This window comes from Podarcis vaucheri (genome assembly GCF_965113315.1).
Source record: "Podarcis vaucheri genome assembly, chromosome: 4".
Classification (NCBI taxonomy): domain Eukaryota; kingdom Metazoa; phylum Chordata; class Lepidosauria; order Squamata; family Lacertidae; genus Podarcis; species Podarcis vaucheri.
This window is the reverse complement of record NC_138762.1, coordinates 59,921,631-59,944,151: the sequence shown is the minus strand read 5'-3', so window position 1 is coordinate 59,944,151 and position 22,521 is coordinate 59,921,631. Positions and strand designations below refer to the sequence as shown.

The 22,521-nt window shown below is 39.1% G+C and overlaps 1 protein-coding gene across 4 annotated transcripts in view; it reads left to right on the top strand.

Annotated features, from left to right (window-relative positions):
* KDM6A (lysine demethylase 6A) overlaps positions 1-22,521 on the top strand; it is a 107,555-nt gene that overhangs the window by 12,802 nt on the left and 72,232 nt on the right. For all 4 annotated transcript variants that reach the window (XM_082219814.1, XM_082219813.1, XM_082219816.1 and 1 more), the window contains exons 3-4: positions 11,084-11,192; positions 19,985-20,034. In XM_082219814.1, the coding sequence (XP_082075940.1) occupies positions 11,084-11,192; positions 19,985-20,034 (159 nt within the window). The remainder of the gene's footprint in view (positions 1-11,083; positions 11,193-19,984; positions 20,035-22,521) is intronic.

The window sequence follows — 22,521 nt, the reverse complement described above, 5'->3', positions numbered from 1 at the left end:
AGCACATTAGTGAGTGATCATTCCTACATATAGACCAGGAGCACAGTATCATTGGTCCGCCAGGTATTACTGGACTACAGCTCCCATCATCCTCATTGGTCATGGGCTAATGGGAGTTGGAGTCCAACCACTTCTGAAGGGCCACAGATTCCCCACCTTTGCTGTATACCTATATAGAACTTAAATCTAAGATGCATTTTGCACTTAGAGGGCTCTGCAATCTTTATGAAAGGACTATATAGGCCCTTCTTTAAGATTGGTTCTGCCCAAATAATTGTTTTTTTCATTTGTGAAAAAAGTGTGGTTTCTACATTCAGACTTTATTTTTACTAACAACTCACATGGCAAAAACTAAGATACATGTGCTTAGGTAACAGAGGCTGCAACAATTTGGGGCCCTCACTCTTTAATATTGGCCACATTCACAATTTTGTTTGTATAATATCAACAGCAAAATCCTATACATGTACATTCATAAGTTACTTTATTCCTAGGTAAGTTCACAAAGGATTGCAGACTTAAGCATTTATACATTTGGGGCTGTAAATATAGTGTATATTTCAATTTCTCTCAAAATTTCCTCCCTGCACTCTGGAGAAAGAACAGTTCCCCTCCTTCTGCTTCAACATTTGTGGAGTTAAATTTCTAGATAGGGTGGGTGGGTATGTATGTCACTAAAGTTTAAATCTGTACAACTGCAACACCTAAACAAATAGGTCATGTATATTTTTGTACAAGCATTATTTCCTGTAGTACAGGGGTGGAGAACTGAGGGCGGGATTCACCTAACCAGCCCTCTCAGCAAAAGCCCTGTGGGCTTTCTTCCCCCCGCCCTGCTGAATTTGGCTTGCATGGGTCAGTAGAACCTCCAGAACAGCACACAGTGGGAGGAGAGCGGGGATAGTTTCATATGACAAGTTGCAGTGCTCGTGTTGGTGGAACGATCGGAAGAACATCAGTGGATGAGCTTGGCAGAAGATTTTGCAATTAGAAACATAGATCTTGGAGAAGGAAAATATAGACAATGAGAAGGAAAATTAGAAAGAATTGAAAGGTATGGAATAAGTAGTTATGTTAAGGAAATGAAGCAGTGCTAAAGTAGTTGCTCTTGCAGCTTCTTCCCTACCTTCTGAAATTAAAGCTACTGTATAACCCTGGGAAGAGGCAACTGGCATGTTTTGCATTTCCTCATCTTGGTCAGTGCGCTCCTCCCCAACAGAGGCATATTACAGAGGCAGCAGAAGGGGGGGCTGTATTGGTAGAGGCCATTGCACCCTGCTGTGTTTCTCCATTATGGTTGCTTTCAGTCAGGCTGCACACTGTCAGATGACGAGGAAAAGGCAGGAAGCATCTATGGTAATTCTGTATTCCCTTAGGTGGGGAGCAGTACTGCACTGCATTTATGTGCTCTTTCTAGGCTGCGAGGCTTTTCTTAGCAGCCTAGAGGCAATTCTTGCTCACCTCAGGCATGTTTAATTGCAGGACTATAATAATAATGTATTTGCTGAGGGAGCAATATTTATTACTCACTCTGTTTGTAACTTTCATTCCTAAATATGTAAAATGGGTTCAGATTATGTTTTCATAATCTGCTTGTACAAACTTAAGTTCATGGATTTATTAACAGTTTTAATATTGTGTATAATGCATAGATACCATACTGATAATGGGAGCTTGCTTGACAGACTCTCTGGATTGGGAGCCATGGTGCTATGGTGATTCCACTTGTGCCTGCATGACTGACTAGTTTCAGAAAACAGCATTGGGGGAATTCTGTTAGATTCCATGACATTTCAGCTGTAGATTCCGGCAAGATTCCATCTTTTCCTTCATTCTCTGAAGCATCTATAAACTGCCATGTGGTAGGTTAAACTGGGGATTTAGAGTGAGGTGTCATCAGCATATTGATGAAACATAGCTCTTTTTCTCCTTGTCATCTGCATCAGGTGAGGAAGTTACCTGGGCTTGGTAATTGGCCTGTAAATTGAAGTTGAAACCTGAGGAGATATAGGCACTGTGGGTAGGTACCAAATCTTGGAATTAGGTGTGCTGGATTGGACTGCAGTCCTTCTGAAGGAATAGGTATGCATCTTAGGGGTGCTTTTTAATCCCACTTTGTCACTCAAGACCCAAAGTGGACATCTTTGCAAATTTAGGCAGCTTTTCAGCTGCAGCCTTTTCCAACTGGGATAGCCTGGCTATAGTGATCCATGTTCTGGTATACTCTAGGTTGGATTTGTAACAATGAATGCAACAATGAACTTACTTAAATGTGTGTATTTCATCTTTTTTTTAATTTTACATGCCTATTACAACTGATCCACAACACATTTTTGAGGAACATTTTAAAGGGAGATAATGGAATAATTACTGCTGTATTCTTGTTAGAGGATGATTTAGAAAATGGAAACAACAAGCTTTATTTGGCCAAAGTAGAATTAGGTGGAGTGGAAAGAGAATTGCTTTTCATATATGTTGTAATATGGGACAACATATATGAAGAGCAATTCTCTTTTCATTCCACCTATTTCAGTTTTCTGAGTAACCATATACTTAAGACTGAAAAAATCCACTGTAACCCTAAATACTATAAATTCATAGTACTAATTCATAGGATATATGCTATAGAGTCATATCAAAGTTGAGACAGTTGAGCAGAAGCTTACCATGTCTCTGTTCTGGTGCATTGCCCTGGCTAATGAGACAACACTGGTGTACAATGCATTGTGATACTTAGTAGTGCTTGTAACATCTCCAACCTTGGCTTTGGATAACAATTCTGAGGACCTGTTAAAGCTTGCCTCAAAGGAGAGATGCGCCTTTCAAGCCCCCAAACTCTCTACTAGCTGACTAAGTAAGGCAGGGGACTGTCAGGGGCAGTGAGACATTTTCTCAAGCCCTCAGATTGGGAAAATATTTCTTCCCTGTTTTTTCCAGAATAAATTATATTATTTCTGAGTAAATCCATGGCAGGCTTGGGAGAGCTCACCATTTCCATATGCAAAAGTCTTTGCCAATCCTTGGGGCAGCAGCTTATGAAATGGGCTGTTATTTAATTAGTTGCTTAATCACAATATTTACTGTATACATTGCATTTATAATGCAGTATGTTATCCAACAGCTTGCTGTAATGATTCAAGAAGCCAGGCATTATTGTTTATGACTCCAACAAGCACATCTTTGAAAAGTGTTGTATGCAAGTCCTTCCAGAAAAAACCTATGTAGTCAGAAAGGTAGTACAGTATAGGCATTAGAGAATAAATGTGGACTCAAATGTAAAAGGGTCTTCTTTTCCTGGCACATCTTTCTATTCAAATTAATTGAAGCTCTCAGTGACTCTTTGGCTTCATTTGTATGGTTACTATTAGTATATTTTATTAAGTGCAATGGGTAATATCAAATGTTAGTCATACTCAGAGCAGACCAATTAAAATAGGTGGATAAATTCATTGTGTCTACTCTAAGTACAACTTAGCTGGATTTTGCTCATTGTGCTCTGTAGTTTCTTTCTCTCACTCCTCCCTGAATGAGATTTTTATTTTAAAAAATTCATAATACAGTAAAAAAAAGCAACTACAAGAAATACAAATCATATAAGTAAAATATGGAAGCCTCTCTTTAAAGCAATTATTGTCCCTTTCCACTCACAGAGGAATAGTAGCTCCTCCCAGATCTCATTTGGGATTTTTCCTTTCTCCTCCCAGCCTTTCACTCCTCCCAGCCTTTCATGCAGGGTCTTCCATCAGCCATAGAATCATAGAATTGTAGAGTTGGAAGGGACCCTGAGGATCATCTAGTCCAACCCTCTGCAGTGCAAGAATATGCAGCTATCCCATACATCAGGCACGTCCAACTCCCAAGAGTCTGCAATCTACTCCCAGTATAAAAAAAACCTAGTAGTGATCTACCCATTATCATTGCCAAGAGTTGTTGAGATCCCCCTGCCCCCAATTCTTCATTGCATCCAACGATCAACCTGAAAGGCACCTGCGATCGACTTGTAGATCGCGATCAACAAGTTGGACATGCTTGCCATGCATGAGTATATAATCTCTGAACTTTATTATAAAGTCCCCAGATGTGGGACTCCCCAAAAAAAGAAGAAAAAATAGAAGGAAAGGGACAATAAGAAGAGAGAGAGGGAAAGACAAAGAAAAGGAAACAGTATAGAAAGCTACAAAAAGAAAACTTCTCATTTTCCATCTGCCCGTTAACATAAAATAAAAAAAGGTTTATTTAAAACATTTGGTTCATGCTAACATCCATCTTCTCCACTTTGTGTTAAACAAAATTTATTTTAAGTCAAGTCAAGGTATCTCAGAATCATTGCTTTTCCCAATGCAAAGTCGGAAATCGGCTCTAATTGTTATTATTGATAAATGTCAACCATATTTTTATATTGGATTTATCTTCATTATTTCCCACCACCATTAATCCATATTGAGTGAAAGTAAATTCTTCTGTCCATTTTAAAATCTCTCCACTGTGATTTCATATTGGGCTAATATTCCTTTTTTTTTTTTTTTTTACTATATATCCTTTTGTTCATGTCCCATTATGATCAAATTCCATTTCCTGTTGTGTTTACAATAGTATCCCAATCTCCTCCTTCAGTATCTTCCATTTTTGTTTCTCCAGACATTTTCCAGAGAGAGTACCATAACTTTAATAACATCATTCTCTGAATTTGCTACAGATGATACGCAGAATACTTTCTCTCTGCTAGAAGAAAGGCCAGAGCTGCTGTTGTGGTTAGTTGTGACTGATAATACCAACTCCCTGTGTATTTAATTTTAAAGGCATTTATTCCAATTGCTATAACAATGCCCTGCATCTTTGACTGGTTGCAAAGATACAACAATATACCAGAATGTATCACCTAGAATTGATTTAATCAAATGTTGATTTAAAGCTTAGCCTTAAGTCTAAAGCATGCGGATATCGCCAAAGTTTTATAAACTAGACTTGATTTATTTTTTAAAGTTTGTTTTGTCCACCAAACATTACAACCTATATATCAATTAGGAACATAATGTGTTATTCTTATTTTAGCTACAGTCTTGGCTGTACTTATGCACACTTAACACCCCATTGATTTCAGAGGAATATAAGCATGTATAATTGTGCAGAACGCACAAATTGTGCAAAGATTTACTTTTTGGAACGTTGCTCATAGTGTAATCTCAGTTGTTTTAGATGACTATTTAATTTTACAGGTTTCGATTCAATGTCTATTGCATGCTGAGTGCTTAAATATGATTCAAATTTGGAGCTAGATTCTTTTTTATCAGTTGCTCTTAGATGAAGCAGACTGCTTTGATTGCCCTGATGGATGCAGTGTTAGAAAGTGAGATATGAAAGCTAGGACCTAAATGGCACCTTAAACCTAGGTTATGGGCGCAACAACAGAATTTCTAGGCGCACATTTTTGTAATAAGAATACAAAGCTGAAAAGGAATGCACTGCAGCTAAAATATTATGTTCCTTTTTCACATGGTCTAGTCCTTTCTCTTCCCACCCCCCTAATATACTTAAGAGTAGCTGTGAGGCGTAAAAAGGTCCTCCTTTCCTTCCACTGTGCAGTTTTACTCTAAAATCTTAGGTGCAGTACTGCACCCAGAGCTCAGAAACTGCTTGCACTAATGAAATTCCCTGTCGCAAAATGTGCCTAGAACAATGGGAGTTTTGAACACTGGATGGATGACCCATACCTTGAAAAGAACAGGGGTAGTGGACCCCCCCCCCCGAAGTTTTCATTATCATAAAGTTCAATTATACATGGGTACTGTGTGTAAATACAGTGGTGCCCCGCAAGACGAACGCCTCGCGAGACGAAAAACTCGCAAAACGAAAGGTTTTTTCATTTTCGAGTTGCCTCGCAAGACGAATTTCCCTATGGGCTTGCTTCGCAAAACGAAGCTTTCCCCGCAAGCTCCGGGGACAGCGGGTCTTCCCCGCTGTCCCCGGACCTCTTTTGAAGCAATGGGCGGTGGGGAGAAGCGATCTTCTCCCCGCAGCCCCAGATCCGGGGACAGCGGGAAGCGCAGCGCGTCTTCCCCGCTGTCCCCGGACCTCTTTTGAAGCAAGGGGCGGCGGGGAGAAGCGATCTTCTCCCCGCAGCCCCAGGTCCGGGGACAGCGGGAAGCGCTTCCCGCTGTCCCCGACCTCTTTTGAAGCAAGGGGCATCGGGGAGATCGCTTCTCCCCGCCGCCCCTTGCTTCAAAAGAGGTCCGGGGACAGCGGGAAGCGCAGCGCTTCTTCCCCGCTGTCCCCGGACCTCTTTTGAAGCAAGGGGTGGCAGGGAGAAGCGATCTTCTCCCCGCAGCCCCTTGCTTCAAAAGAGGGGACAGAGCGGCGCTTCCCCTCTGTCCCCGGACGGTCTCCATAGGAACGCATTGATTGATTTTCAATGCATTCCTATGGGAAACCGTGCTTCGCAAGACGAAAAACTCGCAAGAAGAAAAAACTTGCGGAACGAATTAATTTCGTCTTGCGAGGCACCACTGTATCTGTCTTATACCTGGATTAGAATAACGTGGATACCATGTGAACGCAGTTAGCATCCTTGGTTCTTAGGAAGTTCAGAAACAAGTGAAAAATTAAGAAGATTCAAACTAGTGCCCATATTTAATAAACTTGTTATATATCCTAATTATTTCATATATTCATAATATGGTGGCTCACAGAATGGAAATCCATGGATATAAGTTGTAAAAAGAATGTGAGAAGATTTGTCTCTTAATTTTGGTGGCTGGGTGTTTGTAGGTCTGAGCTGCTGTGTGTACAGTTCCCCTTCCCAGTTCTTCTTGCAGTTCCACTTTGAAGAGCTCCCACATGCCTGTGGAACTTACTTTAGTAGCAGTCTTATACTCACAGTCTAAAATGTCATAAAAGGTTAGAGCTTCCAACTATTACTACTTTCCTCTCCATGACTAATTCAAAGCAGTAGAGTGCCAGTCAGAGTCTCCTTCTCTTAAGTATTACTGTTGAGAGTGAGAGAAATGAGGAAGAAGTACAGCAGACTTGATGCAGTGTGAGCTTGTGGACCAGACACCTGTTGTTGTTCAGAGATTACTGCATCATTTAAAAACTTATTTCTTATTTCTAATGAATAAAAATGAACATTTAATTGGGGTGAGGGGAGGGAATTACTTGAATCTAGCAGTCCTTTCTTATTAAAAAGCTGATGATGAAGGGAAAGAACAGAAATTACATTGATGTTTAAGTCATTTTTGTTCTGAGGCTAGGAAAAGATAAAATCACATTAATTGAGCCAGATATTAATGGATTGAATAGCAGTAGAGAATCCTATAACTGGAATTATTCCAGAGACTGTCTTTTCCATCCCCTCACTAATTTAGAAGCACTCCTGTGCACATAAGGCTAAAGGATATCCTTCACAACAATTTTAATTTGAAAGGTTACACAGGATGTATTTTGAACTTCTCTGTTCCATGATTTTTTGGCAGATTAGGTGAGGTCAGGTCCTGGCAATCAATGACAATATAAGTGTGAGCTTTGGTTGGGGGATTATGTGAGGGGTGCACTTGTTAGGTAACTTTGAATGAAAATAGCAACAGAAACAACCTCCCGTTTACTGGAAACTTAATTAAAACACCCGTATCTATAACAGGAATGGTTGGTTATTAGGGTTCTCTCTGACCCTGCATTTGCAAAGATCAGCAACATCCTTTAATTAAAAAAAAAAGTAAATCGAAGTGAATTGTACAAGACTGTAAAAAATGTAACCGTAATTTTTACTCTTTCTGACTCTTATTTTTATTCTTTTTCTGTCATCTATGGATATTATTTTAGACAAGAGAATCAATGAATTAAATATGAACTTTCCCACCATTGTCTCCTGTTGTAGTGGAGACTGAGGATTGTGCAACCCAGTGTTGGGTTTTATTTAGGTACAGTTAAAATGAGCACTGTTAGAATTCTCATCTTTGTTTATTCTGTTGGTGCATTTCCTTATCAAACACATCTTTACATTTACACAAAGTTAGATGTTAAAGCAGCAGAATTATCATAATTCAAGTTCCAGCACAAGTGAACTAGTGTTTCGTTCAGTGCCCATGAAAAGCAAGCAGGTGGCAGAATAACGCAAATGATTTTTTATATTTTAGACTGAATTGCATTCTCTCCAGTCATTTCTTTTGCTTCCTTCCTCTGCGCTAGTTATCATACCCACATGCCCACAACAAGGCAGCTGTTGCTGGTCATTTTGCCAACTTAAATTCTTCCAACATTGCTTCCCTCTCTTTAAACAAAGGAAAGGAAGTGAACTGTCTTCTGTAGCACTCTTCCCTTTTAATAACAGATTCTTTTCATTTCATTTGTGAAAGCAACAGGCATAAAGGCTAGTTTTAATAGAACACCCTGTAAAATGTAGACTGCATGCAGGCAACAAGTAACAGAAGACTTTAAATTTTTATTCTTAATCTTCCCAATAAGAAAACGCTAGTGCTTCCTTTTCTGACATTAATAGCATCACCCTTATGTTACAGTAGCATCCATATTCAGCTCTTAGAATAAACTTAGCTGCCCTTCTCATGCTTTGTACCACAAAGCCATAAAAGCTGCATTCCATGCTGGACTCCAGTGTGGCTGGAGTGAGATTTGTTCCTTTAAATTACCGTATTTTTTGCACCATAACACTCACTTTTTTCCTCCTAAAAAGTAAGGGGAAATGTCTGTGCATGTTATGGAGGGAATGCCTACGAGTGGCATGCCTACAGATTTTCCTCCTCTAAAAACTACGTGCGTGTTATGGTCGGGTGCGTGTTATAGAGCGAAAAATACGGTACATAAAGACCACCACCACCAACAATTTTTTTTTAAAATATATCAGTAGCTGGAGGCTGGCTAGAAAGGTGATTGGAACCTGAGGTGATAAGTTGTGCTTAAGAAGGCTATGATTTGCAGAGAAATTGAATGAATTCTTTGAATCTGTGTTCACTGCAGAAGATATAGGACAGATTTGTGCATGAACTAAGTGTTGCAGGATGGGAATCTCAAAGGAACTGGGGCATATAGTTGAGACAAGAGTCCTATATAAATTGACCCTCAGATCAGCCTCCGTACCTGAGGGTTGGAAAGTGAAGTGGTCAATGCAATATCATTTAAAAAAAAAAAAACATGATCCAGGGAGGATCTGGAAATTACAGGTTCAGACAAGCACACAGTGAATTACCTTCCAGAATATGATATGGGGGAGGGGGGGCAGTTTTTGCAGTGGGAAGAATGGCTATTGCTGGACACAATGGGAGGCACCAGAGAGAGCTGCTGAACCTAGAGCACACCTTCTTTTTTAAGTTGCTCTGTACTAACTGCTTGTCCTTATTGTGGCTCCAGCCACCTAAGTCAAGAAGAGGTCTGGGTCTGGACATTATGCTAAGCTCTAGATAATATAAACCAAAATGTGTAAACCATCTATAAACCTTGGGATTATTGGATATTATTGTTAGGGAGAGATCATTGGTTTGTTCTTGTTTTTATTTTTCTTACCTATTTTGTGTTTTGTGATTTTATGTTGTGAACTGCCATGAGACTTGTGGATATATGGTGGTATACAAATGTTACTACTACTACTACTACTACTAATAATAATAATAATAATTGGGCACCTGTTAACTAATAATTAGTAAAATATAGGCTGTTTTTTCATTATTGTTTTTACCTGGTTAACTAGACCATGTTTTAGTGTGTTGTATAAACCAGGCCAATGAGAGATTCAGCCTGGGTTCTCCTTCATACCTCTGTTGATACACCTGCAATTTTAGGAGTCTTATGATAGTGCCAGGCCATTTTGCTGTAAGTGGCACATTGACTCTCCTCTTCCAATTTGGTCTGACAGCATCACTAAGCCACTACTGTTATAGGCTGAGCAGATCTGGAGAAAGACACTCCTCAGATCAATGGATTTAAAGCAAGATTATTCATAATTTAAGTTTTCTAGAGTCATAATTCGTTCTGTGCTATTCTAGTACTGTCTTTTATGCTAGAGTATGGATTTAATGTTTTGATCAAAAAATGATTCCTTGCAAAATGAGAAAATTCAAACAAAACAAACAGTATCAATTCAGCCCTTTAATTGTGTTTGACTGTATTGAAGCAGAATATCTTTATATTTTAACAATAGCTGTGGTGCCTAGTTGTATTATTTTATTCACACAGTTCACATGTCCGATTACAACCATCGTTTGAAACAATCTATAATTTAAAGTGCATGACCTGCTGGTACATTCTTCTCTAAATTGCTGTGATGTTCCTCTGCCCTGTTGCTGCCCTGTAGACCAGCAATGTCCAACCTGTTCCTCCCAAGCGATGTCTATGCGCCCCGCCCCCTGTGCTAATTAGCCTCATGTCCTTCGTGTCCCCCACCTAAAAAAAGCTCAACAACTCAGCTCATCCTCCCCAAAATGTTGTCTGTCCCTGTAAAATAAGCTCATCAACTGTGATCTCTCTCTAAAAAAAGTTAAACAATTGTGGTCCATCCTCTCCCAAAAAGCTCAACAACTATGGTCAATGACACTGGGTAGATCACTTCCAGTTTTATTACACTGGGAGTAGATCGCATTCAGTTGGATGTGCCTGCTGTAGACCAAACAAGCCTTTCTGACTGGCTTGTTTCATCTGAAGCAGAGCTCATGGTTCGTTTCTCTTTAAACCCTTGGTTGCCTGGGTTCAGATGACACAGGAAGCCACAAAAGAAAAATGAAATAGTACACGGTGTTCCAAAATGTGTGTGTGTGTGTGTGTGTATGTATGTGTGTGTGTGTGTGTATATATATATATATATATATATATATATATATATATGCAGGTTTTGGTGTCTTCGGGTGTCTTCCCGTGTAAGAGTCGGGGTGTCTGTGCGACGTTTCGACGAGGTCTCACTCGTCATCTTCACGAAAAGCATATATATACGAAAGCATATATATATATATATATATATATATATATATATATATATATAATGCAATGCTAAAGTTATCCTAAATTGATGACTTGTTTTATAAGAACTTTACATATATTGTATTTAGTACATTATATTTATAAAGTTTGTTATTTTCCCCCTCAGGCTGTTGGCTGCTATGAATCGTTAATATTGAAAGCAGAAGGAAAAGTCGAATCCGATTTCTTTTGCCAATTAGGTCACTTCAACCTCTTATTGGAGGATTATCCAAAAGGTAAGTCCATTGCCATTTCTTTTAGCAGTCTTTGCTCAGGATCTCATGTGCTTACATATTTATGAAGGAATTATTATTTAACATTTACAAAATGCCTAAAACTTTCTAAATGTGGCCTCTCTCAAAAGGTTGAACAGTCCTTGCCCACAAACTTACAGTCTAATATACATGAACAAAAGGAATGGGAAGGAAGAGAGGGTGGAAACCAAACAATGGAACCGCTGTTGCTTCACTGGTTGATGGGGGCCCATCTTACCATAATGTTCTTCCTGAGGAGCAGCCTCCCAGTGGCCCTAGGCCACCTAGCTCATGTATCTTCTTTTAGTTCTGTGATCCTTTTAGTTCTGCGGTAACTGGCAGTTGGAGCAGAGTGCCATGCAGGGATTGGGGAAGCAAGCTGCCTGTTGCTGCTCTATCTCTGGTTGATGAATAGGGCCATGATGGTCTTCGCCTTGCTATGATGACCCTCCTGAGAGGGATCCTCCCAGCCTCTGTGTGACCCTTGGTGCCCTGGCAGTGGCAGAAGTTGTTTTTCCATTTGCAAATGTTTAATACTTTACTCATTAGATTAGTTCTAGGATGAGTCTGGAGCAGTTCTTGACCCACCCATTAGATTTTGTCCCCCTTTTAGCCTAGGTTCAGTGTTTGAAATACAGCTTCAAAATCCCTAGGCCCCATCATGCTCCCAGCAATGTGATTGAAAGTGTAAAGCAGCCTTGAAGCCTAACTGAATCCAAACCTCGATTAGATATTTCTCAGCTTTGCTTGGACCTTCCCTCTTGTACACGTTTTGTTACATATAGTGGGCATCAGAGACAGTTCATCCAGACCAGGAAGAGGGTGGGCTTTAGTACTACCTCAAAAGCTATTGTGCATGTGTGGTATGTATGAGTCATCCAAGGGATCATGGGTACTTTGCATGATCCTCTAAATTTGCCTGATGCACTGGGCATATGCAACAGTGTCTAAAGAATTACCTAAAGCCTTTGGGTTTAGGTCTTCTTTTGGTATTGTCTTTATGATGTTTTCATTATGTTTTTACATTTATTGTGTTAAATAGAGAACATAAATAAAAGCTTATGTATTGCTGTAAGTATTGTAACTCAGAAAGATAGAGAAATAGCTACACAATAAAATTAAGCAGGGGTCACATCAGGAAGGTCCACGCCTAACAGGAGCACAACAAGGCGTAGAAATGTTAACAACTAATAACTGATCTGTTTTTTCTTTAAAAAAGATTAATTTAGGAAGAGTGGCTTATTGTTAAATTGACAATTTAAATAATTACATTACCAATAAAAAAGATTAATTTATACAGTGCCCAGGGCTCTGTATAAAACCAAACTGGTATGGAACATGTTTCAGATTGTGCGCTTCTTATGTTTTGAGGTCTGAGCTGACGTTTTGTTTTGAATTCAAGGCAGAATCCTGATAGTTTGCTTTTCCAAAGCTTTTTACGAGGTCTCCACTGACTTGAATTGTAAAATCAACAAACACCTATAATGTCTCCATTTTGGGGCAGAATTTGATGAAACTTTCTGGCTTAGTACTTCTGGGAATGAAACCCAAATTTCAAAAATGGATGCAGATTTTTTTATTAAGAAAATGTGCTACATGTCTTTAAAGTTTGAGGGATTTAGAAAGAAGAAATGGCCTCCCCTCCCCATGGTTTTGTGGACATTTTGCTGCGATCTTTGTTGCATGTGTTATGTGACTATGTTATGTGACACAGAGGATTATTGCGTGCACCAAGCAGCTTTTAAATCAGTTCTTTGGCCCTCAGGTCTTTCTTGCAAATGGGGTTTGAGTATATGTTGGCCTTTGTTTTAGAGTAGTTATCTGACAAAGTTGTTCTATGTGATTAAAAAAATGCTAAGATCCACTCAGGTTTTCCAGTTCTAGAGCTTTGGTTTCCCCTTGTGACACATTTGCAAGGCACTTCGAGGGTAAAGCCATTCAGTTTCATACCAAGTTGATTGTTACCGTTGCTTCAGTGTCTGGGGAGCTGTCCTGTGCTCTGGCTGACCAGGTGCTACAGGATCAGTTGTAGATTTTGCAGCTTAGTATGGACAAAACTTGAAGGTGTTTGTCCAACCTCCTATGCTCTCAATCCTTACCCTTGCTAGCTAGTTAGATCTTGATGGAGTGTGTGTAATGCTTTGCATGAGGCAGTGCCTCCACTTTATTTAAACAGAAAATGCTGTGTCTGCTCCTAAACCCCCCTCCCAAACACCTGCACCTAGAGGTTTTGCACATCTATAGCTAAGTAGTCTATTTTGAAAAGATGGTGTACACCCAACTTCAGGCACTCTGGATGAAACTTATTTATTCAATAAGGTATCTGGGCCAGGTTTTGAACCAAAACTGCCTCAGTCGCCTTGATGGATAACCTCTATTTGAAGACAGATAGGTTGAGTGCTATTCTGTTGTTCCTTCTGGATTTCTCAGTGGCTTTTGATACCACAGACCATGGTATCTTGCTGGGCTGTCTCTGTTGGGTTGAGAGATGGAGGCACAGTGACACAGTTGTTCCACTCCTACCAGCTTTTGGTTTCAGATAATAGCATTGGGGAACAGCTACTTGATCCCATGGCAGTTGTGGTCTGGGGTCAGTTCAGGTTCCATTTTGCTCCTCTCCTTGCTATTTAACATCTATAAAAGGCTGCTAGGTGAGATCATCAGGAGATTAGTGTAGGGTGCCATCAACATGCTCATGACACCCAGTGTTACCTGCCCCTTGACATCTGAATCAGATGTCATGTGAGTCCTGGACAGGTCACCAGATGTAGGAGTAGGATGAATTTAAGGCCCGTACTTAAGGCTGAATCCTGACAAAACTGAGACTCTAGTTGGTGGCTCCAGGATCTGGAAATTAGGCAGCCCTGTTTTGAACAGGGTTGTACTTCCCTTAAAGAGCAGGTATGTAGCTTGAAGATGCTCCTTGATCCATCACTGGAGGCATAGATGACCTTGTTGACTAGTAATGCCTTCCGCAAGCTCTTACTGGTTTAAGTACAGTTGTTGCAACATTCTGGATGTGGAGCTATACTTGAAGACTGTCCAGAAACTGCAATTTGTGCAGAATGCAGCCATTCAATTATTGAGTGAATTGACTTATTGGGACCAACAGGAGGCCCTGGAGCACTGACTGTTAAATTGTACTGTGGCTTTGTTTTTGTGGTACTCCACCCTGCGATCAATATGAGGAAGGACAGGTGGCTTAGAAATACTTTAGAAAATAAATTAATAATGCTTTTAATAATTGGTTATGTTTGAATATAGTTTGGCCCGGCTCAGCACAATAGTTGAAGATTGCATTGACTTAGGACTCACGATCAATTGCTTAACTGACGATTTCGTTTCTCAGAAGTTGGAAAAAGGAACAAAGGGATCATGGACTTGGTTCTCACCAACAGGGAAGAACTGATTGATGAAGTGGAATAACTAGGAACCCTGGGAGGAAATGATTATGTCTTATTGGGGTTTATTATATAGAGGCAAGGGAAAGCTTGAGTGTAGTTGGACATGCACTCTGAACTTTAAGAAGGCCAATTTCAAAAAACTTAGGGAGCTACTGGGTGAGATCCCATGGTCAGAAATACTCAAAAAGAAGGGAATCCAAGATGGATGAGAGGTTGTTTTAAAGGTGAAATATTCAAGGCACAAATGCAGACAGTTCCAACAAGAAAGAAGAGTGGGGGTCATCTAAAGAAACCACTGTGGTTGCATAAGGAGCTTACAGATGAACTGAGATTGAAGACAGGCATATATTAAAAATGGAAGAAAGGGAAAATCATGAAGGAACAGTATACATGAGTAGCCAACACTTGCAGGTAGGTCAGACTGGCCAAAGCTCAAAATGAGCTCAGGCTTGCAAGAGAGGTTAAAAATAATTTTTAGAAGTTTTTTTCGGCTGTGTTCAGAGTAAGAGGAAGAACAAGCAAGTAGTAGGTCCTCTGCATGGAGAAGATGGAGAAATGCTATTGGGTAGCAGAGAGGTGGAACTGTTCAACACCTATTTTGCCTCTTTCCTCACTAAAAGGAAATCAGTGCCCAAAAATAACAGAATAAACAATGCAAGGAGGAACCTGGAGTGCAAGATAGGAAAAGAGATGGTAAGGGTATTCCTAGCTACTTTTAATGAATTCAGATCTCCAGGGACTGATGAGCTGCACCCAAGAGTACTAAGGGAGCTTGTGGGTGTAATCTCAGATGCTCTGTCTATAATCTTTGAGTGTTCTTTGAGAATAGGTCCTTGCAGATCGGAGGTGGACAAATGTTGTCTCCATCTTTAAAAGGGGGGAGGGGAAGTACCAGGTAACTACTGACTGATCAACAACGTCAATATTGGGAAAGGTCCTAGAACAGATAATTAAACAGTCAGTCTATGTGCGCTTAGAAAAGGACGCTGTGATTACTAAGACCCAGCATGGGTTTCTCAAAAGCAAGTCATGCCAGATGACTCATTTCTTTTGCTTGATAGAGTTACAAGCTTGAGGGATCAGGGGAATGCTGTGAACATAGAGTGACTTGATTTCACTAAGGCTTTTGACAAAGTTTCCTATGATATTCTTGTGGAGAAGCTGGTAAAATGTGGGCTGGATGAAGTAACTGTTAGGTGGATTTGTAAACCCAAAGAGTGTTCCCTAATGGTTCCTCATTATCCTGGAAAAAGTGACAAGTGGGGTGTCACAGGGTTCTGTCCTGGGCTCATTGTTGTTCAACATATTTATAAATGACTTGGATGAAGGGTTTGAGGCTATGCTCATTAAATTTGCAGATGATACCAAATTGGGAGGCGTGGCTAATACTCTGGAAGACAGAATTTGGATTAAACCTTAATATATTGGAGAACTGGGCCAAAACTAGCAAAATGAATTTCAATAGGGAGAAATGTAAGGTTCTACACTAATCTAGGAAGAACTAGCTGCACAAATATAAGCTGAAGGACAGTAGTACATGTGAAAAGGCTTGCCAGTAATACATGTGAAAAAGAGCTAGATGTATTTGTAGACCTCATGTTAAGCAAAATGATGCAACAGTGTGTTGCAGCAGCCAAAAAAGCTCATGATATTTTAGGCTGCATCAACATAAGTTCTTGTGTCCAGATCAAGGGAAGTCATAGTACTGTTCTATTTTGCCATGTCAGACCTCACCTGTGTCCAGTTCCGGGCATCACAATTTAATAAGGTTTTTTCAAACTGGAATGTTTGCAGAGGATGACCAAGATGATCAAGGGTCTAGAAACCAAGCCTTATGAGGAATTGTTGAGGGAGTTTGGTATGTTTAGCCTGGAGAAGAGGGAATATGATATCCTTCTTCAAATAGCTAAAAGGATATCACATGGAAGATTGAGCAAGCTTGATTTCTCCTGCTCCAGAGGGTAGGACCCAAACTATTGGAATCAATTTACAGGAAAGGAGATTCGAACTCAACAACTAGAAGAACTTTCTAATGATTAGAACTGTCAGACAGTGAAATGAACTCCTTCGGAAGATTTTGGACTCTCCTTCCTTGGTGGTATTAAAGCAGAAGTTGAACAGCCACCTGTCAGATGTTTTAGTTGAGATTCCTGAATTGCAGGAGGTTAGACTAGATGACCCTTGGGATTCCTTCCAACTCTGCAGTCTATGATTTTGTGATTTTATGCTTGTCAAATCAACTATTACTTGCCCAAGTTTCTCTGCTGTCTTTCTGATCTGTTTATCCTCATATTTTCCAGTTCCCAACACTGTGAGAACTGCATTTAACACTCTGTACATGTTCAGAAATGGAGGCTTGCATTATTACACATAATGTACTTTTTATTCTTAAAGCACACAAAAAGTCTTCAGGTTATGTTATCAAATAAAACTCTGACACAGACTATAATTAAAAGGTTTGGAGAAATGGAATGCTCACTTAACACAAATTTCATGCCTCTTTCTCTCTCTTCCCTCATTGTGTATTCAGGCTGAACAGAAGGCTTTCCTCCCCCATCAGCCCTGCTCTCTTTACTTGCACATTCTTGAAGCTTTAATCTGCCACTGTTCATCCTGAGAAACATCCAATTGTGCATGTGGAACCCAACTCCTTTTCCCAGTTTCCCTGTATGAAAGACTTGAGATTGCTAACCTGTAGGTTCTCTTGTCCTAGGACAACAGGGAATCATTTCTGACTTTTCTTAAGTCCATTTAGCATTAAAAATGCTCATATGTGGTAGCACTTTGCTGATCAGGGGAATGATACTAGCAAATCCACAGGCATAATGCTTCCTTTAGAGATCCCTGTCAGTAAGCAATGATCAACCAGTGTTGAACAAAGATTGTTTTTCTCACCACCAGAAAAATGTCCACAAGTGCAATATTGGGCAGTCAAGTGAATGGCTGCCATTCTATGGAGATTGCTAAGGGGGACATCAAAGCAACTATTCGAATGAGGACTTTACCTGCTTATCTACCAATGCTTATATATATAACTGAACCTTGGTTCTGTTTCTTGGACATGCTAGAATACAATGAGAACTTGAGAACTGCCTTTCCTTCATATATGAATTATTGCAACATGAGTTTGCCAAGAATAATCCACAGGCTGTTGGTAATTTTGGATTTCATGTATATAATTTCCTTTTGATATTTGCTGAAATTCAGTTAGGTTCCCCACAGAAGATTATGAAATACATGATTCTGTGACCTCATGAGTTATCTACATGAAAAGAATTGCATTATCAACTGTCAGGCATCCCCCAAAGAATTCTGGAAGATGTAGAAAAGTAATGATTCTTAGTCTTATTACATTTCCAAGGATTTCCTTGCTGTAGTGAATTACTATTCAGTTAGTTTGTCTGTGGTATAGATACACCATTAATATCTTGAATAGTGTAAATTGTGTATGAGAAGCAGTGTGAGGTACTTGCATAAACTCTAGCTACGGTTTCAGGTTTGTCTTTTGTATTCTTGCTGTTTCATAATAATAGACAAATCCCTTAATCCAGCTGTAGAGAACTTGTTTGGTCCAGTGAGCCAGATCTTTTATCTCTCCCCACCTTGTGAACCAACTTTGACAGGTGGCAGGACTACCCACTTTTCAACTTTCTGATGTCATAATGATGTCAAGTGGTTATCACCCACCTGTCAGAGTTGCCCAGCAAGGCGAGAATTGATAGTGACAACAGGATTGAGACCCCACTCATTAGCTAATGGGCGCTGGAGTTAAATTCTGTTTTCTGCAAAGTTTGTGTGCGTGAGAGGGTTCACCACCTGGGCACCTGAACCAAGGAAGAGTTAATTTCCCATGCATCAGCTGATGCATAGGGAATCCAGTCCTGCTTTCTGACACCTGATGTCACATGATCTCAGAAGTGATACAGATGGTTTTGCTTTGTGGGAAATGACCAAATGCAGGTCAAATAGGAAGACCTTTCGGCCCAAATTCATTGCATAAGCCAGAGGTTCCCCCACACCTAGACAGATTCTAATTATTCAATTAACATTTTGTGTCCATTTCCTTCTTAAGATGTATTATTTTAGTCATATAGGATGATGCCTAACATTCATTACAGTAACTTAAGTTTATCATTTTAAATGTGTCTACTCTGAATATTTGGTTGGATATTGCCTGTAAGAATTTGTTCTATTTTTGCTTTATTATTCCCCAAAACAATAACTGTAAGTCTAAAAAACAATTATTTTAAAGCAACCAATTTAGACTTAATTTCATTTTTAAAAATCCGTTTCATATAGATTGTATTCTATTCAGATTGTTATATACGTAAATTCTTGGCTTTTGAAAAGTACTTCAACTATGCTTTTTAAAAAATAAAGGAAAGGAAAGCATTTGGGTTTCCCATAACATTATGAGTATGGATGGAGGGATTTAGATATCCTAGATGCCTGTATCATGATGAACAGATTTCGATTGAAAACTATCCTCACCAAATAGTTCGAGTAAATGCAATTTAATGTTATGCCTTTCAACTAACAAGAGTTAATTTCATCAGATGACTTGAGCTAGGAGACATAATGTGCTTCATAATGACTGTGTAGAAATGATGAGCAATAAAAAAATACTGATAGGAAAGTAAAAGAACTATCAACACTGTTTATATTGTGTGGTTATTTTGCTCAGAGTATAAGTATGCAACCAGTTTTGAGAATGTGTGTATGTGTTGAATCAAACTCCTAAATTATGGCAGTACATAAAAACAGCTACTCTTCATTTATCCTTCTATTATTCCTAGCAATTCAGTTTTGATTTAAGATTTTAGGCTGGTGTGTTGTGGCTTTATCACTGTAAATATCTGTTAAATAACATGTTTGGGTGAGGTTGCGATCTACATTGGACTGCTGCAGACATATTTTCTTTCATTCAAGATTCCATTGAACACAATGGAACTTACTTCTGAGTAAACATGCGTAGGATTGTCTATTGAAACCCATTGTAGAAATAAGCACTCCCCTTTCCTGTTTTGGGAATGAATACCCCCTTTAAGTGTAGTAAAGCATTTAACTGGTACTGATAATCAGAGTCTCCATTTAACCAAAGATGGAACTTAGCATTAACCCATGGTTTCTGGACCTTGATTAAATAGAAAACCTGGTGAACATTTTTCCTAAAACACAGATAACCAGGAAAGAGGACTTTGTGCTCCAGAGAAGAGGGGTGGGAGGAGGAAGACCACTTCCCATGGTTAGATCTTGTCCTGTTAACTATGTTGATCAAGGTTTATCATTATATCTGGAGTCAGCAAATAACCTTGTTATAACTACTAAAATTTTGAGTTTGTTTTCTAAAAAACATTCTTTCTGTTGCAGCATTATCTGCATACCAGAGGTACTACAGTTTACAATCTGACTACTGGAAGGTATGTATAAATTATACTTCTAAAAAGTCATCTTGTTTCAAACAGTACTCCAGTTTTTATACATAGTAGATTATATGTATCAATGCCACAATATTTTGCTATATTGTTTGTCTACACTGTTGTTTACCATAGCTCAAACTTCAGTGATGGTATTATGTAGCTGGCTGTGCCTGCTTTTTGTTTTTGCTTGTTTCAGGTCTGAAGTGTTCAGCAGTAGATAACCTAAGACTGCTGCTAAAATTTACTGGGCAGCATTTTCTTAAACCATCTTCTTTTCTGCGTTCATTGTTGTTGTACAGTGTATTATTCTTTACCAAGTTAACTTGCAGTTATTTTCCTTCATAGAGGGTCAACCAATTTTGGATGGCCTTGGTGGTATGGTCCCTGATTTTAGACAGCATCTTCAGAACACAGGATAGGGTCAATGATAAATTGAAGTACTCATGCTGTCCTTCTCCACCTTAGAACTGGCAAGGGGCAGCAGATGGGTGTTGGGATTTTCTGCTTGTCTGGTGATTGACACTTCAACTACCCAGTGTGGACACAGGTTTCTGCCTGTGTCATAGAAGTCAGCTCCTAGGCTTCGACCCCCGCAATAAAATATATATTTATTAAAGCATTTCTATTTTTTGCCTCAATATTAGGCATTCAGGGTGTCTCAAAACACAATTAAAATTTGTTTGATCATATATACAATCATATATACTCCGAATCATTCAGTTATGTTGGAGCTTTAAATTACTGGATTGTGTATGTTTGAATTTTAAGATACCAGCTCAACTTAAGTCACAATGGTGATGAATGTACCTATCTTCTGCAGTGGTTCTGGTTTTGAGGTGATTTTAAAAAAATGGGTTGATATGATCTGCCACTCTGAATAAAGAAAACAGTAACTACTGTGGCGTATGGTGCACAAAATATTAATGCTAGATTTGGCTTAACAAGTTAAGACTTTTTGCATTCTTATTGAATAGAGCTTATAAATTGATTTATTTTAATTTTGCCTGCACATTTGTGATTTTGGAAGAAGTTACATTTTTAAAAGCTGCATTTGCAAGACAGGGAAAGAACATGAAAAGAGGGGTGTCATTAGGTGTTGATGCCAATAAAATATGTACTTTGTTTTGGTTCTTCATTAATTTCACCCCTCCCTCCATAGTTTCTGCTGGAAAATGGCTGCCTCAAACCAGCAAAGCACAAACAAGCAAGGAACTAAGAAAATAGTCTGTTGGTATAAGTGACTGCAGAGCTTATAGTAGAGTTTCGTGGAGATAAGTGAATTTTTGGATGGTGGGACCTTCATATCCACTTAGAGCATTGGTGCTGTTCTTTGGTTTCCACTGTTACGTTGTAAAGTAACAGTGTAAGGTGAAGTGACATTTGTTCCTTCCAAATTTAGGGGTTCCACATTACTTGGAGATTAGCCTCCAGTACCCCATTCATTGAGTGTACTACACGTATATAACTAAATGAACAGAGGTATTGGAGGTGTATCTCAAAGTATTGAATGGCATATTTTGCAGTGAGAATTGGCACTTGGCAACGAAGCAGACATTGACCATAAGTAAAGTATCCTTCTAAAATTCAAAGTTTGCTCTACAGGGTAATATCTGCTGTTAGTCATATTTGGAGTAGACCCATAGGAATTTGTGGATTTAAGTAACTTGATTTCAGTTGGTGTACTCACAGTATGACTTAGTTGGATATTGCCTGTAATACTTCTTACCTTGAAGTATTTGATTTGGAGGACTTTGAAATGTCGCAGGTATTATCTTAGGTCAGGTGTGGGGAACCTTTGGCCCTCCAGATGTTGCAGAACTACAAGTCCCATCATCCATAGCCACTGACCATGCCTGCTAGGGCTGATGAGAGCTGTAGTTCAGCAAAATCTAGAGGGTCAGCGGTTCCCCACCTTCGCCTTATGCAGCCATGTTGTACAACTAAATTGAAATTGCAAGGTGAAGTCTGCATTAAAAATAATGGGATTACTGTGAATTTTTGGTTCATTCCACTTATATCTATTACTTCAGAAAGTACCGATTAGAAATGCCAACGATAGGTAGTGGGATCTCATCAAATTTTGTAAAATTAACTGTTCATGCAGAGCTTGTAGAAATAGTGTATGCTGCCCATAAATCTGTCTAAGCCTGTAAATTGTGAATGTAACTCTGATTTAAAGACTCCTTTTAGAATACACATCTTTACACTCCGTAAAACTGAGTAGGTGTTTTCTAGGTGTTTTGTACTTAACTAGAATTTCCAGAGACACACTGTACTTCAAAACATATTTTTCCACACATTTAAGAGCTTTATTAAAATATACTCATGATACTGAAAACTAGGTGGGCTATGTATTTCATAAGCCATTTCTTTTTAGCATTATCTTTTTTTAAAAAATAATATTTTATTGAATTTTAACAAGAGAAAAGATTACAAAAGACATAACAACAAACAATAAAAAAATATAAAAACCCCAAAACCAAAAAT